The 27,308-nt window shown below is 39.3% G+C and overlaps 1 protein-coding gene across 1 annotated transcript; it reads left to right on the forward strand.

Annotated features, from left to right (window-relative positions):
• Window positions 1-3,998: 3,998 nt before the first annotated feature.
• On the forward strand, window positions 3,999-27,035 carry LOC144524168 (solute carrier family 4 member 11-like). Its single transcript, XM_078260236.1, has 20 exons — window positions 3,999-4,035; window positions 10,060-10,110; window positions 10,888-10,983; window positions 11,369-11,412; window positions 11,710-11,929; window positions 12,048-12,129; window positions 12,364-12,487; window positions 12,881-13,090; window positions 16,621-16,705; window positions 16,879-17,004; window positions 17,108-17,221; window positions 17,456-17,588; window positions 17,892-17,965; window positions 21,825-22,104; window positions 22,480-22,586; window positions 22,910-23,075; window positions 23,199-23,372; window positions 24,275-24,470; window positions 24,905-25,074; window positions 25,885-27,035. Exons 1-20 carry the CDS (start codon window positions 3,999-4,001, stop codon window positions 25,949-25,951), a joined length of 2,556 nt encoding a protein of 851 aa, XP_078116362.1. The 3' UTR covers window positions 25,952-27,035.
• The last annotated feature ends 273 nt before the right edge of the window (window positions 27,036-27,308 follow it).

The following is a 27,308-nucleotide window of genomic DNA, read 5'->3' on the forward strand; positions in this document are numbered from 1 at the left end:
CTGCATTCCATCAGTGAACATGGGTCGAACAGGGCAGAGAACTTCTCAGAAGCATCTTGATTAATAATCCGCCTTTGGGCCCTAATCCTCAGGGGCGGAGGATCTCGAGGAAAGTTAATGTTGAAAAACACACAGCTATGATCACTCACATGTACATCTTCCACACATGCATTTACTATGTCTAGACCAAGAGAGAAGACAAGGTCCAGGGTGTGACCCTTAATGTGTGTGGGTCCAGTAACATGCTGAATAAAATGAAAAGAGATCAGCAGCTGTGTTACATGTAGAATCATCAATATGCAGGTTAGTAGGTAAAGTATGTATATGAAAACAGTTATATCATAATATATGTAAAATAAAGATCCAATTTTTTATTTTATTACAGAAATTTAGACATGCAGGACATACTGGAGCTGAGGCCTACATTTAGTTTGTGATTAGTATGCTGGAAGACTATTTCCACATGCAAATTCCACCTAAATGTTGGCTGCTAAATCTAGTTAACTTTAGTTGGTTCAGTTAGTTTGCAACAGGTTGGAAAAATCCTTCACACCCCCAATACACAGAGGACATGACCTCAGTGGTAGCTACGACCCTGTTTCAGATGACAGACATTTGAGCATTTCCATGAGTGTAGGTCTATAATCAGCTGTAAAACATTTGCAATCATCAAGTACAACTTACTTGGACAAACCAAACACCACAGCACTTTAGAGTGAGAACTATATCAGTAACGTTCAGTTTTATTGTCTAGCTTTTAGGTGGCCTCTTTCACCAAGAAAATCCGCTTCAACCCCGCTTAGACTCCGAGGTATGTTACCTTTAAAGTGAGCATACAACATGGAAAACACAGTTTCTTCTTAACACAAATCCTCAAATGAGTCAGATTCTGACTATACATGTTTTTGAACAATGGACTCTGCTGCCATCTTATGCCATTAAAGGGAAAAGTCTTGCCCACACTTATTTGTTGTTTGCCTTGTTTTGCCTTGGGCCAAGTAATGATTGTTTTGAAAGTTTAACACCGTGTTCCAATTCTCTTACCCCTATACTCAACATGTAAGAACTTTTCCTAACTGGAGACTTGGTTTATTTTGTTTGCATCCACCCACCCATCAAAATTTATGCTGCCCTGTGTGAAATAAAAATGTACTGAGCACCTAAGGTGTGCCCTGTAACTGCCTTTGATGTAAGTTAAACAGAGCCTGTAAAGTTTTACAAGGCTTGTAACTTCCAGAAAAATAACAAGCAGGTCTATAATGTGAGTAATTACATCATACAATTAGGAATTCAATGGAAGCATACAACAAGAAGAAAGTTATTGTTTATATAAGAACTATTTGTTTTGAATGCAAAATAATTTCCCTGCAGAAAGTAATATACTCTTGCAAGGTCTTTCTTCCTCTATTTTGCTTATATTAACATTTTACCATGGCAATGAATTTGTTACTAAAATTGTCTGAATCAATACATATATAGTAGGTAATGATAAGACACAATAGACTGATATAGACATATTGTGTGAAGGAGCATGTTTATTGTTTAGACATCTTTAAACCTGTATACTGACCACTTACGTTTTTTATATTATTTTTTGGGTATTCTAGGCCTTTATTTGTACAGGACAGCTGAAGACATGAAAGGGGAGAGACAGGGATACTAACCACTTACTTAATGAATCATGCATGGCACCTAACTGATCACTGTACTCACAACAAATCATGGAGCTAATTATGAATTCTCTATTATGTGTATACTGCCATCTGTTAAGGGTAGCAGCACGGCAAAAACAATATAAAGTAAAAGCAGGAGAACAAAAGCAAGAAATATTTTATACAAAAACGCCAATCTCTATTTACTTATTCATTTATTTTAAGCTACTTATATATATATATGTAATTTCCACTGGGGACATGTCCCCCCCACTTTTCAAAATCACGTTTGTGCCCCCCCATTTTCAAATTCGTTTGATAAAAAACAAATAAAAGAGAGTAAGACTTCTTCATAGTTTAGTACTATTCTTTCTGGAAGAATTTGTCATTGTGATAAACTGAAGTATATACGGTGGCCCTGAAGTGCAAATCACAACAGCAAATAGAAAAACGCAACAGCAAATCATAAAACACAACGGCAAATAGGAAAACACAACGGCAAATAGGAAAACACGACAGCAAATAGGAAAACACTACAGCAAATATGAAAACACTTCAACAAATCATAAAACACAACGGCAAATATGAAAACACAACGGCAAATAGGAAAACACAGCAGGAAATAGGAAAACACGACAGCAAATAAGAAAACACGACAGAAAATATGAAAACACGAAAGCAAATAGGAAAACACGACAGCAAATATGAAAACACGAAAGCAAATAGGAAAACACGACAGCAAATATGAAAACACGACAGCAAATAGGAAAACACGACAGCAAACATGAAAACACGACAGCAAATATGAAAACACGACAGCAAATATGAAAACACTTGAACAAATATGAAAACACAACAGCATTAACTTCTACCGGAAAAGGTAGGGGCCTATCCTAGTCGTGCTTTTCTCATATTTGCTGTCGTGTTTTCCTATTTGCTGTCGTGTTTTCATGTTTGCTGTCGTGTTTTCATATTTGCTGTCGTGTTTTCCTATTTGCTGTCGTGTTTTCCTATTTACTGTTGTGTTTTCATATTTGCCGTTGTGTTTTCCTATTTGCCGTCATGTTTTCCTATTTGCGGTCGTGTTTTCATATTTGCCGTTCAGAATTTGTCATTGTGATAAACTGAAGTATATACGGTGGCCCTGAAGTGCAAATCACAACAGCAAATAGAAAAACGCAACAGCAAATCATAAAACACAACGGCAAATAGGAAAACACAACGGCAAATAGGAAAACACGACAGCAAATAGGAAAACACTACAGCAAATATGAAAACACTTCAACAAATCATAAAACACAACGGCAAATATGAAAACACAACGGCAAATAGGAAAACACAGCAGGAAATAGGAAAACACGACAGCAAATATGAAAACACGACAGCAAATAGGAAAACACGACAGCAAATATGAAAACACGACAGCAAATAGGAAAACACGACAGCAAATATGAAAACACGACAGCAAATAGGAAAACACGACAGCAAATATGAAAACACGACAGCAAATAGGAAAACACGACAGCAAACATGAAAACACGACAGCAAATATGAAAACACTTGAACAAATATGAAAACACAACGGCATTAACTTCTACCGGAAAAGGTAGGGCCTATCTAGTAGAGGACGGACCCTCCTGATTTGCTGTCGTGTTTTCCTATTTGCTGTCGTGTTTTCATATTTGCCGTTGTGTTTTCCTATTTGCCGTTGTGTTTTCCTATTTGCTGTCGTGTTTTCATATTTGCCGTTGTGTTTTCCTATTTGCCGTCATGTTTTCCTATTTGCGGTCGTGTTTTCCTATTTGCCGTTGTGTTTTCCTATTTTCCGTTGTGTTTTATGATTTGCTGTTGCGTTTTTCTATTTGCTGTTGTGATTTGCACTTCAGGGCCACCGTAAGTATCATAAGGATTTCGTATCACCATTCCTATGTATGTAGAGATGCAAGAAATGGGATTCAAATCAAAAACAAATTTTTGCCTCAGGACTCTCAGACACCCTTTTTGTGTCCCCTCCACTTTTCAAACTATATATATATAAGTATATCTCATAGGCACAAGGACCCAGCAGAGAAAAGAAGAAAAAAAACACACCTCTCACCCTCTCTACGGCCCTCCCAGTTACTCCTTCAACAAATGTTCTGGAGGAGGGGCAGGGAGGTGGTTTTACCTTAGCATACGTGTGTGTGTGTGTGTGTGTGTGTGTGTGTGTGTGTGTGTGTGTGTGTGTGTGTGTGTGTGTGAAAGATATTGAGAAAAGATCACCGGTGAGTGCAGAGTATTTAGAAGCAGAGAGAAGGATGATGTGTTGACCTTTGGAAAGCATCTTACCAAAAAAACCTGGAGAACATGGAAGCCAAAAAGGTCCTCCATTTTGTGCCATATGGTAAGTTTTGCAGGGGTGAAGTGGGGTGACAAGGTCTTTCATGGTGCAACCTAAGCCAACTGTGACAAACACGTGGAGGAACCCTCTCTACAGTATATGTGTGTGTATGTGTGCTGATAACATCTACTGTTTTTTATAGCATATAAAGTGCAGGTTTTCATCTTTAGAAGTACAATTATCGCATAACACTTTTATTATCTTTTATTTGCCTTCTTCTCTTGGTGCTATTTAAAATATTTATGTCTTTGTATTCTTGATGTTAAAAGCACAGAATATGAGCAAGATGCTTTTATTGCCCAAAAGGATATGGGTCAATGTTTACAATATGGAAATAAACGGCATACTTGTCTATCATGTAAGGTTTTTACAGCAGACCTGCAAATAACTTTTAGCATCTATTTGAACACCTTTTGAATCGTTCTAGAAAAGTACATTAAATTGATTTTAAAATACTTATTTGGTTAAACTTTCTGTTGTTGTATTAAGTGGGAACATGAGAGTCATATATTCCACTATCCCAGTTTGCTACATAATGCTTTTTCTTTTATCATGTCATGCTGCTTTTCTTAACTCACGATAGCAAACTGAAAATGTTTGAGCTGTTGGTCGGACGAAGCCAGTGGCTTATACGTATATAACCTTGTTAAGAATTCTTCACTATTTCTTGACATTTTACAGACCAAACAATTTATAAATTAATTAAGAAGACAATTGGCAGATTAAGCTATAAAAAAGTAGCTACAGCTCTACAACACACTATATATATGAGTATGAATGTATTTTCTGTTCAGTGCCATTAATGAGTTAATAGGTACTTGTACTTTCTCAGGTCAAGGATTAGGAAGATTATCTAGCAGAAAAATGTCACAGGTGACACTTTCTGCTTGAAGTTGATGGTAATATGATGCGATTGGGATTACTATAGAAGTTGTATCAAACCTAGAGCAGCCCCATCCTTTACTACTGTTATCTTCAGACTTGAACCGTTATGCAGGTTTAATGTCGTCCACCAAAAACTGAATGTTATTAACAAGAGTTGGCTATTTAAAACACTTCAGTTCCCAGAGCATTAATGCCACACAAACATGTTTAAAGTCTAAGTGAGAAGATAACACCTTTGGATGTATATTTTGGTTAGTGACGTGAACTTGTGTGGCTATGATTACTGTTGGTCCAGTGGTCATATCCATTTTGCTGGATAACCAAACATCTGGTTGTTCTTATTGTCGGCCTTTGAGATGTTGAAGTGGAATGAGCTGTAGTTCCTCTTTCCTGTTATTTGCTTTATTTCAATATATGAGTGTGTACATTGTAACCTACTGAGTACACACTGTTCATGGTACAGCTGCCCACACCAAACGCTGACTAGATTGATTAAGCTTTAACAAAAGAGTCTTACATCTTTTATAACATGGCACAGATATGTTTTACTGCAAAGCACAGAAATTGACAAGCAGAGCTCCATATTAAAATAAAAAACACATAAAAAAATGAAAGCTGCAACGATCATGTACATTTTCAAACGCTGTGTCCCTTCTGTCTTGATGGTTTGACCTTGTACAGTTCAGTTCTCAGCTTTGTAGCTCTTGTTCCCAGAGACTCAACAAGGATTCTTCTGTTTCCTACTGCTCAAGGACCTCCTCTGCACACAGATAGCAGGGTGGCAGGGATTAATAAAAGATGCCTTAGGCTTTAAGTCAGCCTTGTTTGTCCAGTGAGATAGAGATTAACCGAGTGGTGGTCTGGTTTGTCAGAGTTAGAAGATAAACACTTTTAGATAAAAAAAAAGAATGGATGAACTAGTGGTTGAAAATAAAGTTCAGTTTTTAAATTCTTGGGAAACAGCAGTCAGGGGCAGGGTGTCTTTATCTTGAGTAATGTGGTATATTTCCAAAATATTCCGCTGTAATGTGGAGACATTTGAAGAGAGTAATACTGTTGGCCTCTAACAACATCTTCCTCATCTGAGTTGTCAGATCAAGAGGAGGATGATGAGGGAGAAGTCAATAAATGAAAGCACAACCATGCCTACTACTGAGATCCAAACAAATACCTTTGACCCATTGTATCGCTTTGCTCGTCTATATCCTTGACGTTACACTTCCGGGATTGATCCGTTGCCCCCGGAAAATCCGCCAGATTTCACTCATTTAGGCGGGCTATCCGTTGCCTTGGGCTTCCTTTGTGTTGGCATTTTAAACTCCGTTTGATTTATGAGGACTGTGGTTAATCTTTTCTCAGATCTCTGCAAGGCAAATCCAGACAGCTAGCTAGACTATCTGTCCAATCTGAGTTTTCTGTTGCATGACTAAAACAACTTTTAAACGTACACATTCCACCAAATCAAGTTCCTTCCGAGCCTATTTTACAGCAGCACCGCAGCTTTTCTCCGGTGTTTAGCACCGCCTCAGACAATTGTGATTGATTTAAGGAAATGCCAATAAACTAGAGCACGTTTTCCTCCCATCCCCAAATGCTATGTGGAGTAGCCAGACTCTCCTCCATCACGCTTTGGAGGAGGATCTGGCAAAGCAAGACTACTTTACTCGCTACTACAACTCAAAAAGAGCTGTTTTATATGATGGGTGGAGTTAGCTACTCCCCAAATCACATTAAATTACTGTATACAGTGGTGTAGTCTATGTTTTTGTACTGAGTATAAACATTTTTTTTCCCTCCTAGCTTTATACTTGCCCGTCCCAGAGGGACAACCCCGTACGTATTTTGTAACGTTACCAGCCTCGTCTGGCTCATTTTCTGTAGTTTCTGTAACGTTAACGTCTGCTGCAGTGTCACTCGAAGCAGCAGTAGCTTCAGAGGCAGGCTTACCAAAACACTAAGATTTTTGGTAAGCCTGTCATTCAGAAGTTTAACTTCTTTTTCGTTTTCTATCTCCTTTGGTGAGTCACATTTAATTGCAATTAAATCTCTTTTGCAATTTGCAAAGAGAATGACCGCCAAGCAACTGTGTTTAAAACAAAACCTACGCCCTTGATTGTACCTATAAGTAACTTGCAACACAGTGATTTTATGAAGTGTCAATCATCATTGTGTATCCTCACGCTTTTGTAAGAGGGTATACTGAAATCCTGTATACTAATATGAATTTTCTGAAATATTTGAATGTTACAGGGAGAGAAAGCAGGGATTTTGAAATAAAAACACCTACAAATGATTTTTAAACATATATTTGTCATATGGAAGGTCATACAGGTTTAGAACTTGGAGAAAAAAATGTATATCACAAAATATCATAAAAACCTAGTTTACAAACAGGGTCAGAAGACTATTTGAAAGAGTAACGTCACTGTTGATGTCACTAGACAGCACAGTAAGCGTGAGGAAGTCGCCCAGCCAGCCAACAGGAAACCCATAAGCATGAATCATCGTAACCTACATGCCTGCAGAAAGACTGCAATATATCTTCTCTGACTAACTTTTGCAGCAGTCTGTACTGATTGAACAGTGATGGACAGAGAGAAAAAAAGGTGATATTTCCTACACTTCTTAGTTTTTAAGCACAAATGCCATTCATGTCTTAACACCAATTTCACTGTTGGAACTGATGAGAAAAGTGTGCGAAGTTATTGTTTAGTGGTAGTCATTATCTATTGTTGATCATGATGATAAGATTTAGTGGAGCCTATTTACAATGAACTTAGTCTATATCCATGACGTTCCACTTCCAGGATTGCTCTCGGCAATTCCCCGGGATGTCACTCTTTTCGGATGTCCTGTTACCTTCCACTGTTTTTGTGTTGGCATTTTAAACTTTGGTCAATTTATGAGGACTATGGTTAACTGCTCTTCAGATCTCTGCAGTGTAAAAACAAGACAGCTAGCTATCTGTCTAATCTGAGTTTTCTGTTGCATGACTAAAACAACTTTTGAACGTACATAGGTCTGGCAATGCAAGACTACAATGAACTTGACCAAGACAGTAAAGTCCTCAATCAGACAGACTAAATCATCCTCCACATATCCTGTGGTACAAACAGCTCATTGCATAAGCTGTGAGGCACCCTGTAGTCTGTGCAGACTCCTGTGAAGTGGAGGAGGCCTGGGAATGTTCTGTCTAATCTGCTTTGAGATATAGCCTTGCTCGGGAGCCCCCCCCCCCCGGAGCCAGTCTCTGCCTCAGGCAAGGAAAAGCTCACCTGTACAGCTATACAGGTCATATATATATATATACACATGAGCGCCTGTGCAAACATCAGACACACATTTGTCTTGCAAACGAGAGTGAAGGGGTCTCTTTTTTCAGTGTCTCAGCATGTGCCGTTTTTTCCCTGTCCTTATTAATAACATCTTCATAACTGACATCCACTTTCTATCTTCATCATTTTGTATCATATAATAACTTTAAAGGTCATCATGGTCTGACCGAATGTGTGTCACACTGGCAATAATGATTCAACAAGCTCAGATTTTTTAGTTTCTGTGCACAGAATCTGTCCGTGTGTGCGATGGGAGGAGCTGGAGAGGATGATGCCTGCTGGTGCCGACTGTGTTTGTCGCTTGTGAAGTGAGAGCTACTGTGGCACACAGGTCAGACACAAAAGGGTCAAACTGTGTCAGTCAACATAGAGTCCAGTTTCACAGTTTTATCATCATGTTCTGGTCAGTTTGTGTCAGTGTCAGACATAACAGGTATGCAAGGATAGCTTTCGTTGGGGTTTTATTATATAAGATGTCATGGTGTTAGTGTGCCTTGGTGGCCTAGGCCCTGATTATGAACCAAGATTTTTGTTGCATTGCGTTCCCAATCTCTCTCTCCCCTTATTTCTACTAAGAACATGAAATATATATTAAAACAATGTAATATAATGAGTCCATGTCCCCCTGCAATCCACAAAAACATTTGACCAGACATACAAAAGAAATTCTCTTATAATTTTTGACTTTCTATTTTTGATTTATTCTGCATACCATGAAATTATATCATTACATTTTCTGTAAATTTAATTGCCCTCCATGATGGCCTAAATGCTGTTAAAGCCTGACCTCAGTGTCCGCAATAGTTACTGCAACACTGGGGTCACATTGTATAGTATGGAAGATGATGAAGGTGAAAAAAGTTATGGATTCTGCATTAAATCACAAAATTAAAGCTAAATAATTAAATAATCCACTGGTAACCCGTTGGTTAGATTTAGCAAAGAGATTGTGGTTTGAGTTAAAATAATTACTTTCAAGTTAGTTAAGAATGTTTTGTAAGGAACGTTACATGAGAAAGTTAACTACGTAATTTAAAAAAAAGTCAACATTGACTTTTGGTGTCACACAGGATACGAACACCAGTCTCCAAGGTTTGTTTGACCCATCCACCACCAGTTGCTGTGAGCATCTAACACTGGTGCAGATGGGTGATCAAGCTTACCAATGGATGATAACGATCACTTAGCCAACTAGGAGGTAGAGTAGGGCCCTACCGCGTCATGTCTGTGGTAGTGATAACAACTGATGACGTCCATTCAATTGGCTGAATGATCAATATCTTTATACCAACAACGCATCAAATGACTACTTTTAATCTGAAAGGTGTGGCTCATAGTGACACTGCAGTTTCCCCTGAGCTTTCTGGAGCTTTTAGCATGTTTCTGCTCATTATTTTGGTTTGCAAGGTTATGGTTTTGCTTCACTTTCACCGCTCTCACCAATCTTGTTTGCAGCAGACAGCTGTTTTCGGCTTAAAAGCTCTGATAAACCCATTGTATGCTACCTGCCCAGCAACAAAAAGCTGACTGACAAAGTTAGTGACTATAGCTGGTGAACATAGTGGAGCATTCAGCAGCTAATGAGACAGATTTTTCCTTCAGTAGTTGGTGGAGACCAAAAACAGAGCTGCAAGATAGTGAATGTTGGACTTACATTCATTAGGCGGCTAAATGATATTGTTGCATATAATGCTGTTGTTTATAATGTGGTCTATAAAACAATAATGAACTATTATAATTTTAAATGCTTTATAATAAAAAATTAAACATGAAATTGTGCATATAACTTTTTTTTTTTCTCCTACAGAAGTTCCAGCCACCTGGCCGTCCAAGAATGGACATGTTTTCCAAGAAATGGGTGCGTAGCTGGAGTAATACATATTATTATGTACTCTGATTGCTTTTCTCAGCATGCATGGGTCCTGTTCTTTTATGTACGTGATATGGTCTGCTCTGCAAGCACAGAGGACATTATTCTGGTTTTCCCCTTGAGCATACGAGGGGCAATACATTCGTTTTTCTTTTTTTTTCGTTTTTCGTTTTTGCATTTATTGCAACAGTTATTTATGCTAATGCCAATACTTCTCGCTGCTCACTGATGACCCATTTCACATGCTGGTGAGCACAGCCAGTCCCCTCGCTGGTGTGTGGGGAGGTTAATTAATGGGTAAATAACGAGGCAGACGATCGCTGAGTCAATGACTGGAAGTGGGAATAATCATAGCTCAAAACTTTGCTCATGAAGGGTTAAGGTTAATTCTGTAATTCTGTGGCCGTTTCTTTCTTCCCTTATAAAAACTTGCGATCAAAATTTTTATTGGGTCTCTCTTTCTCCCTCTTGCTGTTAAGTTGTCAACAGGTGGCAGAGGGATGGGAGGGAAAATCTACTGTTAATGTGGCTGGCATTGCATCTTAACCTTGTAACCTTAATACAAAGAACAGTTCTATCTCACTGTACGTTAATCTATGAAGTGGTCTTTATCATTATTCAATTGTAAAGTGAATGTGAACAAAGTACTGCAGCAAAAAAACAATAATTCTGACTAGAAACTCTGGCTCACTTGAAATTACAGAACTGTATGTAAATGGAGACTTGGTTGATTTTTGACTGTGACCATTTATTGTTTATCCACAGAGCTGCAGGATGGGGAACAAGAGGATTGTGGGCAAGTTTCACCCGTCACTCGCAAGGACCACATCTATGACAACCAGATCCAGATCAGTGTTTCAGGTGTGTATGTTTAAAAAAGTATAACATGTTTAGTCTGTGGTGTGATTTGTTATAATAATAAATGAATAAATGAAGGTTAGGGAGAACAAATGTCTCAATCATTCAACATTCAATACAGATTAATAGCTCATTGCAGAGCTGTACTATTACATTGTATCCTACTCGTGTGACTTTCATTGTATGAGAATAATTTGCAGCCTCTGCAATTAGGAAATCATGTGTTCCAGCTCTGGTTCCCCGAGCCATAACAAACTACTAATACAAGAGATATGTTTTAGTTATTTCTAAGAATATGAAGAAACGATTTGTAGTGGGGATCAGATCAAAGATAAGAGGTTGGAGGTCAAGAATGTCAAGTTTAGATTTCTGTGGCTTTTATTTGCAGATCCTGATTATCCTGGGCTTGGGCTTTTGAATACAACAAGAAAAGTAAGATGTGCTTTTCCAATCCGCTTCTCTGTGTTCTGTCATAATCATTACTGCAGAATTACTGCAGAAAAGCAGCATTTTACAGATTGTTTTTCCAACTGTCTAATTATAAAGCTAAAATCGCCAAATGTCTAACAACTCACGCTTGATGTTTTAAACTAACTGAGAACTAAATCTGAAAGCAGTGTTACTTGCATTGTGTGTGCTTGCAAAATCAGAAAATGAACCTTTCACCTAGTTTCACTATGACATTATATCACCATCAATCAAATGCACCTTGTTTTTGGCTCGCACTAGAATGTGAAGCCAATGAACTTCCAGGAGGAAGTGCGTGCCCACAGAGACCTGGACAGCTTCCTGGCCCAGGCAAGCATCCTTTTGGATGAGAAAGCTGCCACTCTGGACGAGGTCCTGAGGCGAATGTTAACTCATGTGGTAGAGGACGGCCACGGCAGCTATGATGTGGACAAGGTCATGAACTCGCTGTTCACGGACACAGGAGGGAAGGAGCGTAATGGTGAGCCAAAGATATTAGAAGCATTTTGAGATGAAGTGTTTGCTTCAGAGGATGCTTGACATAACAGCGTTAAAGCTTTTTTTTTGCTTGTTCATTGAAATATTTAATGCTCCCACAGTTCACCTTCTGTCAGAGACCATTCAGGGGGTGACTGCTACTTCCACTGGCGTATGTTACCAGCAGTCCTGGCTTTGTGTTCTGTGAGTTCATCTACAATAATACTTATGTGAAAGGGTGCTATTTTGACTAATTCCAGCCTCCAGCTCAGTAGGGGAAATTTCTGTTTAGTTGCTGAGTTTATTCGACTGTACAACAAAAAATCTTTTCATGGGAAAGTCATTTTATTCATTCTAATTTAGACCTGTCAATACAGTATGCTGCACAATCAATCATTTATACACCACTGATCCAAATAAATTTTTCTATCAATTCAGCTCCAATGTGAGGAGCCTGCAGAGACGTCATGTCTGCATCGCCCGTCTGGAGAGGCCCCACAACTGGGGAGGCAACTGCTGCGAGGCCCGCTATGTCATCCTCATCCTGGCCCCTCCTCGAACAGTAAGAGCCAATTGTCAGTTCTTATATTCAAAACTCTCTGTATTTTTTTTTAACAATTTGGAAGCTTACAGCAACTATTTTGACAATCTAGTAGTTGCTTAATTTTATGGAAGAAATGTGTATATTTTTTACTTTACTTTAAGAAATGTGAATATTTGTTGGTTTTCTGAGCCTTCAATGATAGTAAACTGGTGACCTTTGGATTGTGGACTGTTTATCGGACAAACAAGCAATTTGCAGATATCCCCTTGAGCTCCTTTTCAGTATTCTCTGACATTTTATAGAACAAATAATTAACATAGAAAATAATAATCAATAACAAAATAACCATTATTTGCAAATAAATTGACAGAACAGTCAGAATCTGTTTAACTTTCATATCATCCGTTTCAGAAAAGCACCAAGACGGCCATCGAACTCAGTAGAACATTTGCCACGATGTTCTCCGACATTTCCTTCAGACAGAAGCTTTTGGAGGTCAAGACCCAGGAAGAGTTCAAACAGGAGCTGGTCTACCAGCGACAGCAACTCTCCATAGACACAAAGAAGCCGGTCGTAGAGGAAGTGGAGGACTCAGATCCACGTAGGGGGAAACCACTTCAGGTGTGAAAGAAGAGCAAAGTAGGAGATATAAAACAAACAGTGACATATTGGCTCTGTGCTTTAGTCAGTGCAGCAGTGGCCATATGACTAGCGTGAGTTGAGTATGTTGTATAACTGTAGAATAATGATGCCAAAAAGCACAAACCTTAAAAAAAACGAATATACAACAATATGTAAACATAACTCTCCCTAACAAGGGGTTGTTTCTTGTAAAACCAACATTTATATTCTCTACAGACTGTTAGTTTCTCTCCACAACATGTGGAGACCACCCTCGTGTTTTCCCACTCCATCCAGGCATATAAGGATGTGATGCAGTAAAGTAGTTGAGCCAGATTATTTGATTATCCTGTTTCCACACTTTATCAGCCAGGCCCGAGGAACGAGAAGCAGCTGGGCAACAAACTGAAAAAGCTGCCAAGTCTGCCATGGCTCTGACGGCAGAATGTGTGCAGCTCCAAGTATTTCATTATGTCCAGTGTTAAAATTAAGAGGAAATGTGTGCCCTCAGCAGGAGGGTGGAGAGAGGGGAACACCCAGATACTGCCTAGAGAGAAAAGACCAAAATAAACAACAGATTGTGGCTACACCTGATGTCCTGAATGGTTTCAAAACAGCATTTAAATGTAGGTTATTGCTGCTAAACCACCCTTTTAACCTGTTATGCAATTGCAAAGTTGTATAATACAAAAACATACAATGATGGACCCTCAGGTGTGCCAGTATGTTTGATATATTATACCGGATGTCAGCTACGTTTCTCCACAAATGTGAAAGAAATTCATTATTTATTACGTTCATTCAAAAGACCTAATATCCAGTCAGCAAATGCATTAAAATTAAGGTATTTTCAAATGAATTTCCTCTGTACCATCTTCTCTCACTCACAAAAGTCAGTCAGAGGATTTTTTTAATGTTGTGTTCAGACCACCATTAGCACTGTGGGGATTGGAGGTGTCGTCCAATCATTATAATGGGACCACTGTGTCAGCACAGCAAGGGTCTCGGCGCAGCAAAAAAGCTCCTCTGGCCAAACAAATACATGAAAGTGCACATTCCTCAGTGGAGGAAATATTCAGATTCTTTATTTAATACCATACTGTGAAATACTCTTATTTACTTACAAGTAAAATTCCTGCATTGAAAATGTTACTTAAAGTGACTATATGTAACTTGTACACGTTTCTGAAGGGTCACAGATTTCGGTGTAACACCGGAAAAGCCTGTGTTATTGTATCCAGTCAAAGGTAGCAGGAGATTTCTTTATACAGGCCTAATTGTATTTACATTTTATTTTAGAAGTTATCTGCTGTAGTAATTGCTGATACTGGGGCCGGACTATCACAGAAAAGAATGAAATTAAACAAAGTACAACTAAAAGCTAAAAAGGAAAGTGAAAGAAGACGGGCAAAAACGCGAGTCAATCTCGGTCAGGCTTTCAACAGATGGAAACAATTACAGGATTGTAAATGATTCAAAAATGTCCCCTGAATTGACCCTCAGGTATGTGATAAATAACTTTACAATGCACGATTTGGTTGTACGCCAGTAGCCAACATTAAATGACGTCCTAATTCCATTTAGTGCAGACGTTTTATTCCTTTTAGTCCGTGTTTGTGTTGGCCTACTATTTTCTTTTCCCTTGTCCCCCTGTATTTGTGTAAAGCGTCCGTTGGTTTCATGAATTGCGCTATATAAGTTATTACTACGTTGGTTGCTACGACAGTCTCTTAATGCTTTGGCTTGTGACAGTGATAACGTTACCTGGTTTAGCTCACGAGACATCCAAAGTAGGCTAAGTTACCGTGTGCAAAACTTGAAATGCAACAATGCACCTGTAACGTATTCTCTTATTGTAAATGAATGATTTTCTGTCTGAGCAAAACATTCATTGCGACTATATGACCTCCCAGTAATGCTAACTCAGTAATCTACATAGACATATATAAAATAGACCAACAGATCCCGTTGCACTTTTCCTGTGATGGCTGAGCGTTACTGCGCAGCCTCCAACTGAGAGAGACGACGTAAATGTGACGTGAGCAACCTGTCTGAAAGTTGTAAGTCTTCTGGTAGCTGTGCCAAGAGAAATCTCAATCATTCCGAAACTTGCAGAGACGGAGAGCGTAGGTATATGTAAGGAGATAACATAGGCACAGGCTAATTATTGCTAACTAAAATGCTAGTTAACATTAGTAATTAAACTTAAACAGTGAATGTAAGTCGAAACTGCCTGCGAGCTTCTCCTGTACTATATGGTAATTCCTCTACTATGTGACAGTAAGTTGCGTGGTTATGACACAATCGTTAGCCTATTTTTACAAAAACGTCTGCTACAGAGCCATAACGTGAGATATAAGGTAATGGAGCCTTTTATACATTGTTGTGTTTCTTTAGAAATAAACAATGGACAAATAGAGTCTTTAAACGCTTCAGATGTAAAGTTATTCGCTGTCAAAGTGGCGCCAAAATGAATGGCAGTCAATGGAATGCTAATGGGAGGTGATGGCTTGGTAGCATCAAAATGTCGCCGTAGGAGCTACGCGTTCCTAGGAGAGGCTTAGCCCTTTGGTAATCTACAGTGGGCAATACAGCACCGTAAAAGAAAAGACCTTTACGACAGCAGGTGTGGTAAAAAGACTACCACTTTAGTCCAAAGTGGCCGCTAGAATCAACACAAACTGAAAGTTACATATAGACACTTTAAGTAAAAGTATTTAAGTATATTCAGGAAAATGTATTTAAAGTATTAAAAGTAAAAGTACTCAATGCAGAATAATGTCCCACTATTATAGGCTTTCATTAAAAGGAAAAGCAGCAAATTGTCACAATAAATGATTTGCTTTAACAATCAAAATAGTTGGTAATTCATTTTCTGCACAAATCTTAATTTGTAACTAGTAACTAAAGCTGTCAGATGAATGTAGTGGGGTAAAAAGTGCCAAATTTCCCTCTGAAATGTAATGAGGTATAAAGTGGCATGAAACGAAAATAATAAATCTGTACTTACTAGTACAGTACTTGAGTAAATGTACTTACTTTCAACCAGTGAGATTCCTGTTAGATTACTTGGTGAAATGATTGTCTTTGTAATAACTTTCCAGAGTTATAAAATCCTTTTTAATAGTATTATAGACCACTGTGCAGTGTTTTGGCATCTAATAAGCCTTCAAACCGATGGATGTATGACTCAAAACGTATTCATGCTGTTACTTGTACTTTTTTCGTGTTTTGAAACATAGTGTAATTTTCCAACTTAGTGCCATAAAAGTGCTTTTTAGTGCTAAAAAGTGAATATGATGTTTTTTTTCCACAATTTTGAATGCTTTATGAAAATCAAGACCAGAATGTATAGTGGAGCCTTTAGCATATACATGCAAATTTCAGTGCACAGAGAACAGAAGTCGTCTTTAATTCTATGGTCCTATTAGATGACTCTACTATTCAACAGCATGTGTCGCTTGCAGTTCTTCACACTAACTGAAGTGTCCTGTCTAAATGACTAAATGATGTCATGTCATTCTTCACAGTGCAAAGAGTTCTTTAAAGTCGGTAAAGGTGTTTATGATGACCTCCGTCGCCGACTCCCCCTCTACCCCTCAGACTTCACAGATGGTATTAATATATTCTTGTAATACTTCTTCCTTAGTGTGATATATTTAACTTAACTGCTACTGCTACAAAATCATGAAATGTCTTCTTCAAAAATCTTACACTTTGAAGATATCTTTACATTGTGGTTGCTTTGGCTGTTATGTCTTTATTAAGTCTTTAAATAATCCATCAAGGCATAACTGGGAAGGACCGCTGTCTGCTGAAGTACACTACCACTGCTATTTTCCTCTACATTGCCATTCTACTGCCTGCTATCGCCTTTGGCTCATTGAATGACGAAAGCACAAGAGGAGAGATAGGTATGGACTCCTGTCTTTGTTGTCTTAATCTGCAACATTTCATATTGTTATTAGCTATTTAATCTGAAGCATAAAAAAGTATTGAAGTTTTGTTTTTTGACAGATGTTCAGAAGACTATTGTTGGCCAGAGCATTGGAGGAGTGATCTACTCTTTGTTTGCTGGCTCACCACTCGTCATTCCACTGACCACTGCACCACTGGCCATCTTCATATGCGGTACGTATGGTGTCCTACTGCTTAGACAGGGGAATTAATCTGTAGAGTACATCAACAACAAAAAGGAACAGAACAACTCCGTACAGTATATCACATGCAGCAAATGTGTTGCAACTCGAGGTTGATGCCAGATGTTAGGCAGCTTCAAACAGCCAAGTTGGTAGCCAGGTTACCAGACTTGTTATTAATTTAATGCAATAAAATGTATGTTTGTGTCTTTATGTATGTTTTTAGTCATCAGGGGAATCTGCGACGACTACGAGCTTGACTTTGATGCTTTCTACGCCTGCATCGGTTTATGGAACAGTCTGTTCCTCATCCTCGGAGGCTTATTCAATGTCAGCCTGTTTATGAAACTCTTTAAACGGTAAAAACACAATAACAGATTTGTTACTATGACATATCACAGACAGAAGCCCAATACTTGTAATATATGTATCTAACCATTTGGCCGTGCACTGAGGTCAGGTCACTGATAAGAGAAGACGCATCTGTTATGACTTTCTGTTTTCAACCGTAATTATTAGTTATGTTTAATGTGCACTCTCGGTATCAGGGCCATCATTTTGCCTTGAACGGACTGTTATGACTGTGTCTGTGTTTTATTTAGATAAAACATGAATGGTCACACCATGCTTCTTTTTTTAACTTTTTTTTTAAAATCTCCCAGCTCGACAGAAGAAGTCATTGCATTGTTCATCTCCATAGCATTTGTCGGGGATGCAGTGAAAGGCACCGTCAAAAGTAAGTCAAGACAAGGTCAGACTACATTAAACTTGGTGTAATCTTGGACTCCACCCTCTCTTTCCATACTCACATCAAATCCATGACCAAATCAGCCTTTTTTCATCTCAAAAAGATCTCCAGACTCGGGCCATCACTCTCTGACTCCGTGGCAGAAAACCTCATTCATGCTTTCATAACATACCGTTTGGACTACTGCAATGGAGTCCTGTCTGGGGTCCCTAGCAAAACCCTAGACAGGCTCCAGAATGTCCAAAACTCTGCTGCCAGGGTCCTCACCCACACCATGACCTGGCAGCATCCAACTTCACTGGCTCCCAATTAAGTCCTGCATCGCATATAAAATCCTCCTTCTCACCTACAAATCCCTCCATGCCCTGGCCCCACAGTACCTCTCCACCTCCTCCATCTATACACCCCACCCCGAAACCTGCGGTCCTCAAACACTGGCTTGCTCTCCATTCCCCACACCAGACTCTGTACCTTCGGAGACAGAGCCTTTAGTGTTGCAGCCCCATCCCTCTGGAACACCCTCCCTCCAGATATCTGAAATGCTACATCCCTGGACATTTTAAAAAAAACTCCTGAAACACCACCTGTTTACCACAGCCTACAACCTCCTTTAGCTTAGCCACAGTAATTCTGTAAAGTGTCCTTGGGTTTCATGAAAGGCGCTATATAAATAAAAGTAATTATTATTATTATTAAACATGTTTTGAATGCAGCATAGCCATCTTTCCAAACTGTAGGGAGATTTCTAAACGTCCTGCATATTGATTCCACTTTGAAACCCATTTCTTGCTGTTATGAACAGTGCCAGTGCCACAGTCAGCAGCACTGCAGCAAAGAACTCCGGTTAGAAAGGATGGTGGCTAAAGATGAGTTTATAGATGCCAAAGGCTTCAATTTGTCATAAGAGTCTACTAGGGTGACCAGAAGTCCCGAAAAATTCGGAACTCCAAGCAGTTGTCCCGAATCCCGAATCCTCCCCTAATTGTCCCGAAAATTAGAGCAAAGTCATAGTTATAGTGTGATAGAACATTAGTCGCGAATTTTGATAACACGCATTGCTATTTTTCATTCATTCATTCATTCAGTCATTCATTCATTGTTGAAATGGAGGCTCAGGCTGGTGTCCCGGGACCCGATGAAATGTAGCTAAAAAAGCAAAAACGTCTCTGCAGGTACCGGGAGGACTGGGTAGGGAAATACCCCTGGATTACTGCAGTTTTACGTGATGCAAACAAAGCGTTTTGCAATGTATGTAGGAAGGAGTTTGGTATTTCAAACGGGGGGGGGAGTCAGACGTCAGGCTGCATGCTAGCAGCAAACTACATATAACTATAACAGCACAACTGTAGACCAACACTTTGTGTTTGTTTTATGTGTTTCATAATGACGCTTGAGTTCATGATTTTAATGTTTTTTTAATTTGTATTTTTGGGTTTACATGACAGACCTGAATAAAAATAATAAATCATTTTGGTGCGGAGTTTTGAAATTCATGCCCCCCCTCACTGTGAGTTCAACAGGGACATTCTAAAACTTATAAAGCCCATGAGAACCATGGAATAGTGATGGTCAAATGAAGCTTCGAGAACCACTGTCTTTATTTTCTGAGCTAACTAGATGGCGCTCTATGTTCAACAAAGGGTTGAAAACCCTTTTTCTTTGAACAGAGAGCGCCATCTAGTGGCTCAGAAAATAAAGACAGTGGTTCGCAAAGCTTCATTTGACCATCACTACCGTGGAGAGTCAACCCACAGCCGCTTCGCTGCCCTGTTGAAAATGTGAAGCAGAAACGCTTTATGTCAGATAACGTCCAAAATAATTGGACTTATAAATAATAATTATTTTTTTGGGGCTTTTCCCTTTATTTGAAAGTGGATAAACATGAAAGGGATGACACCCAGCAAAGGGCAGCAGGTCAGATTCGAGATAACACGTCGCTACAGGACTCAGCCAACATGGGGCAAACGCTCTTACTGGGTGAGCTAGAGACCGCACCAATGCATTCGATTTTTTTGACAGTTTTCAGTGGTTATGAGGAGCAACATGAGAGAGAAATTTGGGGATCATTGATCGTTGTTTAGGTACATTAAACCACGTTAAGCTTTTTCCTTACAATGGGCTCTAATGAAGCAGAAACGCTTACCGGCAATTTTCACTGGATGCATAACGGCTGCGGATCCGCTCCGGAACGTCGGCGGAGTCTTTAGGTTTCCATTAAAGTCAATGTGTGTATTTTTCACTGACTGCGGAACGGCTGCGTTCCGACTGCGTCCCAGCTCCGGCTGTCCGCAGCCCTCCGGAGCAGATACGCAGAGCTTCTATTTTTGCCGGACGCCGGAGAGCTCCGCAGCAATTCAGCACACGGCAGAGAGTGCGGGACAGGAAGTCGAGCACAGAAACAAAATAAAAATCCGGTTAATATACAAAATAAAATACACCGTGCTCACAGCGGATCATATTTCCCTGCACTACACCTTGAAAACACAGCACAGAGTTGTTTCCCCTCTACTCCTCTGGATGGAAACAAACTGTTGTTGGTTTTGTGGTTCTATTCTACGTGAATTCGCGAGATATTGTCGGTCCTCGTGACTACAGCTGTCAGTCATGGCCGCAGACGTGCCGCAACAAATCCGGACCTAGTGGGTATTGATGGACGGAGGAGCACGGAGCCATTCCGCAGCCGGTCCGCAGACGTTCCGCATCCAGTGGAAATCCTTAGCTAATGTCAGATAACGTCCATAATAATTGGACGTTTGGATCGATTTTTTGACAGTTTTCAGTGGTTATGAGAGAGAAATTTGGTAAACATTCATCATTGTTTAGGTACATTAAACCGCGTTAAGCTTTTTCACGTTAAGCGTTTTAGAATGTCCCGTTCAACACCCCTTTTCTCGTAGAATTAATCAAAGAATTAACATCTTCTTTACTTATGTTTAATCCATTCTCCTTACATTTTGTGTACATCCACCTATATCCGTGGAGTTGGCCAGATGTTTGTAACTGTTCATAAATAAAAGTAATTGCCCGATCCAAATCGCTGTATCCCTTGCTACGGAACAGATTACAAGACTTTCAAATCCGTTTTAAATGTCGTATCGAAACAATATAATGGTGACGACTTGCAAGCAAAGCAGCAATGTCCTTATAATGAAGACCTAGATTAAAATAGCCTATAGTGTAACTAACTCCTGTACTGTAGTCATTTCTCTAGCTGTCACTGTCATGGCCCAGGCTACGTCAATATACGGCCTTCATGTGCTCACACAAAAGTTTTGCATGCTCACACGAAACTTTCATGTGCTCACGTGAAACTTTCATGTGCTCACATGAAACTAAACTTTAGATTTTTTTTTGCTCATGCCCCCTTAGGGGAGCCGTGGAAAACAGACAACCCTATAATGTAAATTTCACACAGCTTCTGTTTATATCTTTTTCTAAAATGTTTGTCACAAAAATAAATGGATGAGCACGATAAATTCTTTAGAGTTTTTTCCCCCTCTTTATGCCTCAGGCTGTTGCTACTAAACTACATCAAAAGTGAACAAAGCTTGACTACAATGCACTGCTTGAATGGCTTGAAATATACAGAAAATGAATACTAAAATTATATTAATAACGTGGTACATTATGTATGAAGACGCTCAGTGTGAAATAGACATAAAGTGTACTTTTTTATATTCTCTACATCAGCATTTTATATTTTTTGCTGAGATCCAAAACGGGGCTTTTTTTTCTTCTAATACTGAACAAATGTTAAATTGCACAGGTGTATTTTTACATAAAGATATTAGTAAGTAGTAAGTAAATTATCTTTTCATCCCTTTCTTCTTTCTCCCTCACTTCCTAGTTTTCCGGCACTTCTACCATGGGCCCACACTGGCGACCACAAACAGCACGTTGGTGCTTCAGCAGATTAATGAGATTTTAGAGAAGATGCAGAACCAGACAGGAAACATGCCCGAGCATCATAATGAGACTGTGTCACTGATGGGACACGCAGAAGGACATGCGTCAGTCTTCCTGCCCAAGGCTCTGGTGTTGACAACACGAGAAAGGCCCATCCTCTGTCTGCTGCTTATGTTGGGGACTTTGTGGCTGGGTTACGCCCTCTACATCATTAAGAGGGGGTATGTTCACTTACTGGATGATTTTGTCAAATTATTTAAAAATATATACAGCAAGAAGTGGCACAAGTATATAAAGTTGGGAGATCCAGAAAAAGACAATTTACATCCCAGGAGTCAGGCAGAAGGTAACAAATCATCTGCAATCATTTTCACTCTTCAGGTGTAATAATGTAATACATGAGGTAGATAAAAGTGTGTATTTCCATGTCTGACTCCTGGGATGTTATTTTTCTTTCCCCTCCCAACTTTCACTACGTGACATGGCTTACTTTTCAAGCTAAGAGAGTAACTACGGTACATACAGAAGTAACACTTGTAAAATATATTACATCAGAGTTGCTAAATGTTGTGTGTGTGCTTCTTTTCCCCCCACAGCCCATATCTGAATTACAAAATCAGAGAGGTGGTGTCAGACTGCGCTTTGCCGATCTCTGTTCTGATATTCTCCTTCATTGGCTCCTACCTTTTCCTTGACATACAGCGTGAGTACAGATCTATCACACAAAAGAACTGACAGAAGAGTACCCTTGAGACTTAAAGTCACAACCTCGGTTGTGCTTAAACTGTTCATAAATCCTCTGTTGGAGGTGGAAAGAAAGGAAAAATATTTGCTTTCCGAGAGCTTTCAACCCAGCGTGGGTTCTAAATCGATGTGGGTCAAAGACACTGTGTTGAATGTTTTTTATAAAACAAAGCTTACGAGCAGCAAAGTTCACCATTCAGGCATTTCTTTTATTATGTACTGTTGCCATTGTTTCACCTTACAAATGTGTGTTATTCAATGTTATGTTTTCTATTCTATTAGTTCCTATGCTAAGTGTCCACGATGGCCCTATCTTCAACTTCCCTACCTTTGAAAAGCTGTCAGGAATGAACATACTGAGCGCAGTCGGTCTGGGTTTCCTCCTCGCATTGCTCATCTTCATCGACCAGAACATCGTCATCTCACTCACACATGTACCACAACACAAGTAAGACCCCGATTAACCTTGGAAAGACATTAACATGTGTTGTAACACACACATTTTACATTACATTGTATCTTCTTCTTCTACTACTACTTGACACACTGTGTGTTTGAATGTCTGCACTAGGTTGCTCAAAGGCACAGCGTTCCACTGGGACTTAATGCTGACTGGCTTCATCAACATCCTCATGTCCTGTCTGGGGTTGCCTTGGATGCACGCTGCCTTCCCACATTCCTCCCTGCACGCCCGTCAGCTGGCCAAAGTGGAACAGCACGTAGAGAACGGACAGCTCTACACGACGTGAGTAAAGTTAAAACAAGGACAAAAACGAAAAAGTGGCGCTTCGAAAGACATCCAGGCTGAAAACACCAGCTTCCTTTAAGTCGTTTGTTTGGAGGCTTTGTAACAGTAGTGTTCAAATACTGACCAAAATAACTAATCATTTAGTGAAGTAAACATATATTAAAAAACATAGTCGGCTTTATTAATTTCAAAACTAATTGTCAAACATTTATGTTGATCTTGAGTCTGTTTAGAAATATAAATAAATGCACACGTTTTCGGTGTGGCTCGAGCTGCGCCTGAGACGTACGTGTCACGCAGGCAGTGTGTAAGCTCTAACCTGTTAACATGGAAGCCGAAATAAAAACGGACACGGCACGCAGCTGGCACACTCACGCCATGCATCCAGTGTGTGTATCTGGGTGTAATGTTTATCCAGTAATGAAAATAGTTAAAAGAAAATACAATAAAACATATTAAAAAAAGGAGAAATATATAGGTTGACCAGCTGGTCAGATTTGGGCAATGTTAACAATCATTATGTTTGGTCAGAAACTGCAAGCAGATTGGAAATTAACTTGTAATTCCAGTTTTACTTAACATATTCAAGGTAAATCAGTTTCATTTAGCAAAAAAAAACATGTTAATAAATCCTTGATGACAGTGGTTCTCAACCTGAGGATCGGGACCTGAGGGTTACAAAAGAGATAAGAAAGAAAAACAGACATTTCTCTTACGCAAAATTAAGACTAATTTCTGATCTGTTTTTTCTTGTGAAATACTGCATACTTTCACCTGTTTAGGGCCCCTAAAGTCAAAATCACTCTTTGGTTGACAATCATGTCCACACTAGGGCCATAACCTGTGATTATATTTAACAACATATTTGAAGTGCTTTACTCTGCCTTTGTGTCAAACAGTATTGTCAGTGTGAAGGAGACTCGTCTGACCTCGTTGGTAGCTAACATCCTGATCGGCCTGTCTGCGTTCATGCTGCCCATTCCTCTGCAGTGGATCCCTAAGCCCGTCCTCTACGGCCTTTTCCTCTACATCGCAGGCACTTCGCTTGATGGGAACCAGATGGTGGACCGCATGGCCCTGCTGCTTAAAGAACAGGTGAGCAGGAAGGACACTGTGGTTTGATTAGTTGGTCTGTTTGTCTTTCTTGTTTATCTATTAAACTTCACACGGTGGCTGCCCCAAATGGCACCCAGTGGTTGTTTGAAAAAGTTTGATATCCAAGTATTCAGTGGGTGGAAAAAGTTTAAATGGTAAAAAATGGTAAAAAATGAGACCATGGTGGCAGCAATAGGCTGCCGTATAAATCCAAATTAATTCAAGCAAAAATTAACATTCACGTAGGGGAAATTGGCGCCTTTTCCCACTTAATTTGTCATTCATGCTGCAACAACATGTGTATTGTCACATAGAAATATTGGCTTTACAACTGTAATGGGTATTAGTCAGTCTACCTTTACATTAGCAAAACATGAAGCAAAATGTCATTTAAAAGCTTTTGAACCACATCATACTTGAACTTCTCTGTCTAGACCTCCTATCCTCCCACACACTACATCCGCCGTGTGCCTCAGAGGAAGGTGCACTACTTCACAGCAGTGCAGATGATCCAGCTGATCATCCTGTGTGCTTTTGGGATGTATCCTCTGCCCTACATGAAGATGGTCTTCCCCCTTCTGATGATATTGCTGGTCCCTGTCAGGTAAGATGACCCAACAGGGGCCAACAGGGGGCTGAGTAGGACCATGCAAACCAACACAGTGCTACAATGTCTGCATAGAGTTGTCATTATGCTAAGGCCCCATTCAGACCTGGTATTAACATCTCTCCTGAGTGATCCAATCACAAGTACACAGCTTTAAGTACAAGTGTGAACGCACTCAGGATGCATTAAGATCTGATTGTTCAGACCACATTTGGAGGTGGCCACATTGTTTTAGCAGTGTGTATGCTTAGGCCGGCTACACACTGGATGCGTGGCGTGAGTGTGTCAGCTGCGTGGCGTGTCCGTTTTTATTGAACTGACGCCTATTTTTCACACGACACGCAAGCGTGTTGGAAGCGTTTCCATTAAAAATAGAATAGGAAAAGATGTTTATGTCATTTTGACACAAATACATTTCATAAATGACATTTTGATGTTTGAAAGTCTCTACAGTTTGACATAAATGCAGGTGGTTGATGGTAATGCCTCTAAGATTCATGTTCCACTGATTTTACACATGAAGATCAGTTTACTAAAAACAGTTGGATAAAGTCTTCTGTGGCTCTGGATGGAGCTTTCTAAAGTCTAAGATAATAACTCAGGGGATATCATCGGGGTTATCTTAGCTTGGGCTTGGAGACTAATTTTTTAACACAAAGCCTTACAAACTGGGGGTGTGGTGTTTAAAAGACTGTTGTAATGCACAAAATTGTCAGAATGAATGTTTGGGTCTGAAGGATTTCTACCTTTAGATACTATTTCCATACAACACACGTAACTGTACAGCATCTCTCTGTTTTATTTTAGGACCAGTCTGCTTCCCCGAGTAATCGACGCCAAGTATCTGGATATCATGGACGCTCAGCACATGTAGAACAGAGCACACCATATGAAAGGATTAGTTTTCTTCGGTAGGAAGGGGAACAGACTCAGAACTCAATTTCTTCTGTTTTGCTCCTTTTTACAAACACACACATCTGTGTTGAGCTGGTAACTGGCTGAGTTAATGTCAGGCATCTTTGTAATATTTAAAACATGTTCATCATCATTTAATTTAAGCAACATGTTCTGCTGCTTAGTCTGTGTCCTACTTGGATTAAAGTGTGATGTGGATGAGGGTATTTCAGTGTTTTACCACTGTCAAAAATCCAGAATCATTTAACAAAGTGAAAAGGAATTTCTCACACTTGAAAACATGCAGAGTGTTAGTGTAAGTATTACCTCACAATGATGACATTTTAATCACACTAAAGCCAGGTATCACAAGATCTTTGTTACAGTTGTTTATATGTGAGAAACTGCTATTTTAATTAAGATAAGACATGTGACATTATGAGGTATGTTACTATAAAGGTCATTTGTTCTGTGCATTGTAATGTTTGGATTAAATCATTTTTGTTACACAAATAAAGCCCTTTAAAGAAACTGAATGAACATTTGCCATCATGCTAAACCTACTCCATATTAAAAGCAAAATACTTAACATGCACCACCAATCATTGATACCGTAGGTAACAGAAAGACACCTTCTCAAATATCATCACTCACAGCATCAGCACAATGCCATCCTTTATTAAGCTGAGAGGGACTGACAACAGTTATACAGTTCTGACTGTTAAATGTCTCCAATAGATGGCAGTAGAAGCTCATCTTCAGGATGGTTTGAGATCAGGCTTGGCCAATGATAGATGTATACTTGCCAGTACTTTACAGACAAAATGAGGCAGATTCATATCAAGTATTCAGTATAAGAATAAGAAACTGGGATAATGACTTGGACAGACATAAAGCATGAGCAGTTTCCCAAAATCTACCACTTTAGATGTTTTGTTGCATTATTTAATTTCATCTGTTATTTCCTGTAAAGACACTTTTTGAAGCCCAAAAAAACACCTGACGCCCTAATTTTAAATGCATTTTTATGCCTTTGATGTGCCTAAAACTGTTATTCCACCATTAATGCATCAACTACTTCATAATGAATGTTTTTCAGACATGTATTAACTGTCTGTTCTGAGTGCACGGAATAAACAGTATTTGCAAAAAAGAAAAACACGCAACAGTTTGAGCCTTCTGACAAACAAAAGGAAGCTCCTTTTCACATTGTGCTACAATGAAGCAGTGAGCACACTTATCTGTGGCTATGCGGCTGAAACCATAATCATGAACGCAGCAGAAAAAAAGAATTTGTTGTAATTCACATTACATATTTGGAATTAAAAAGTCTGCCT

The sequence above is a fragment of the Sander vitreus genome, chromosome 10, assembly GCF_031162955.1.
Source record: "Sander vitreus isolate 19-12246 chromosome 10, sanVit1, whole genome shotgun sequence".
NCBI lineage: Eukaryota > Metazoa > Chordata > Actinopteri > Perciformes > Percidae > Sander > Sander vitreus.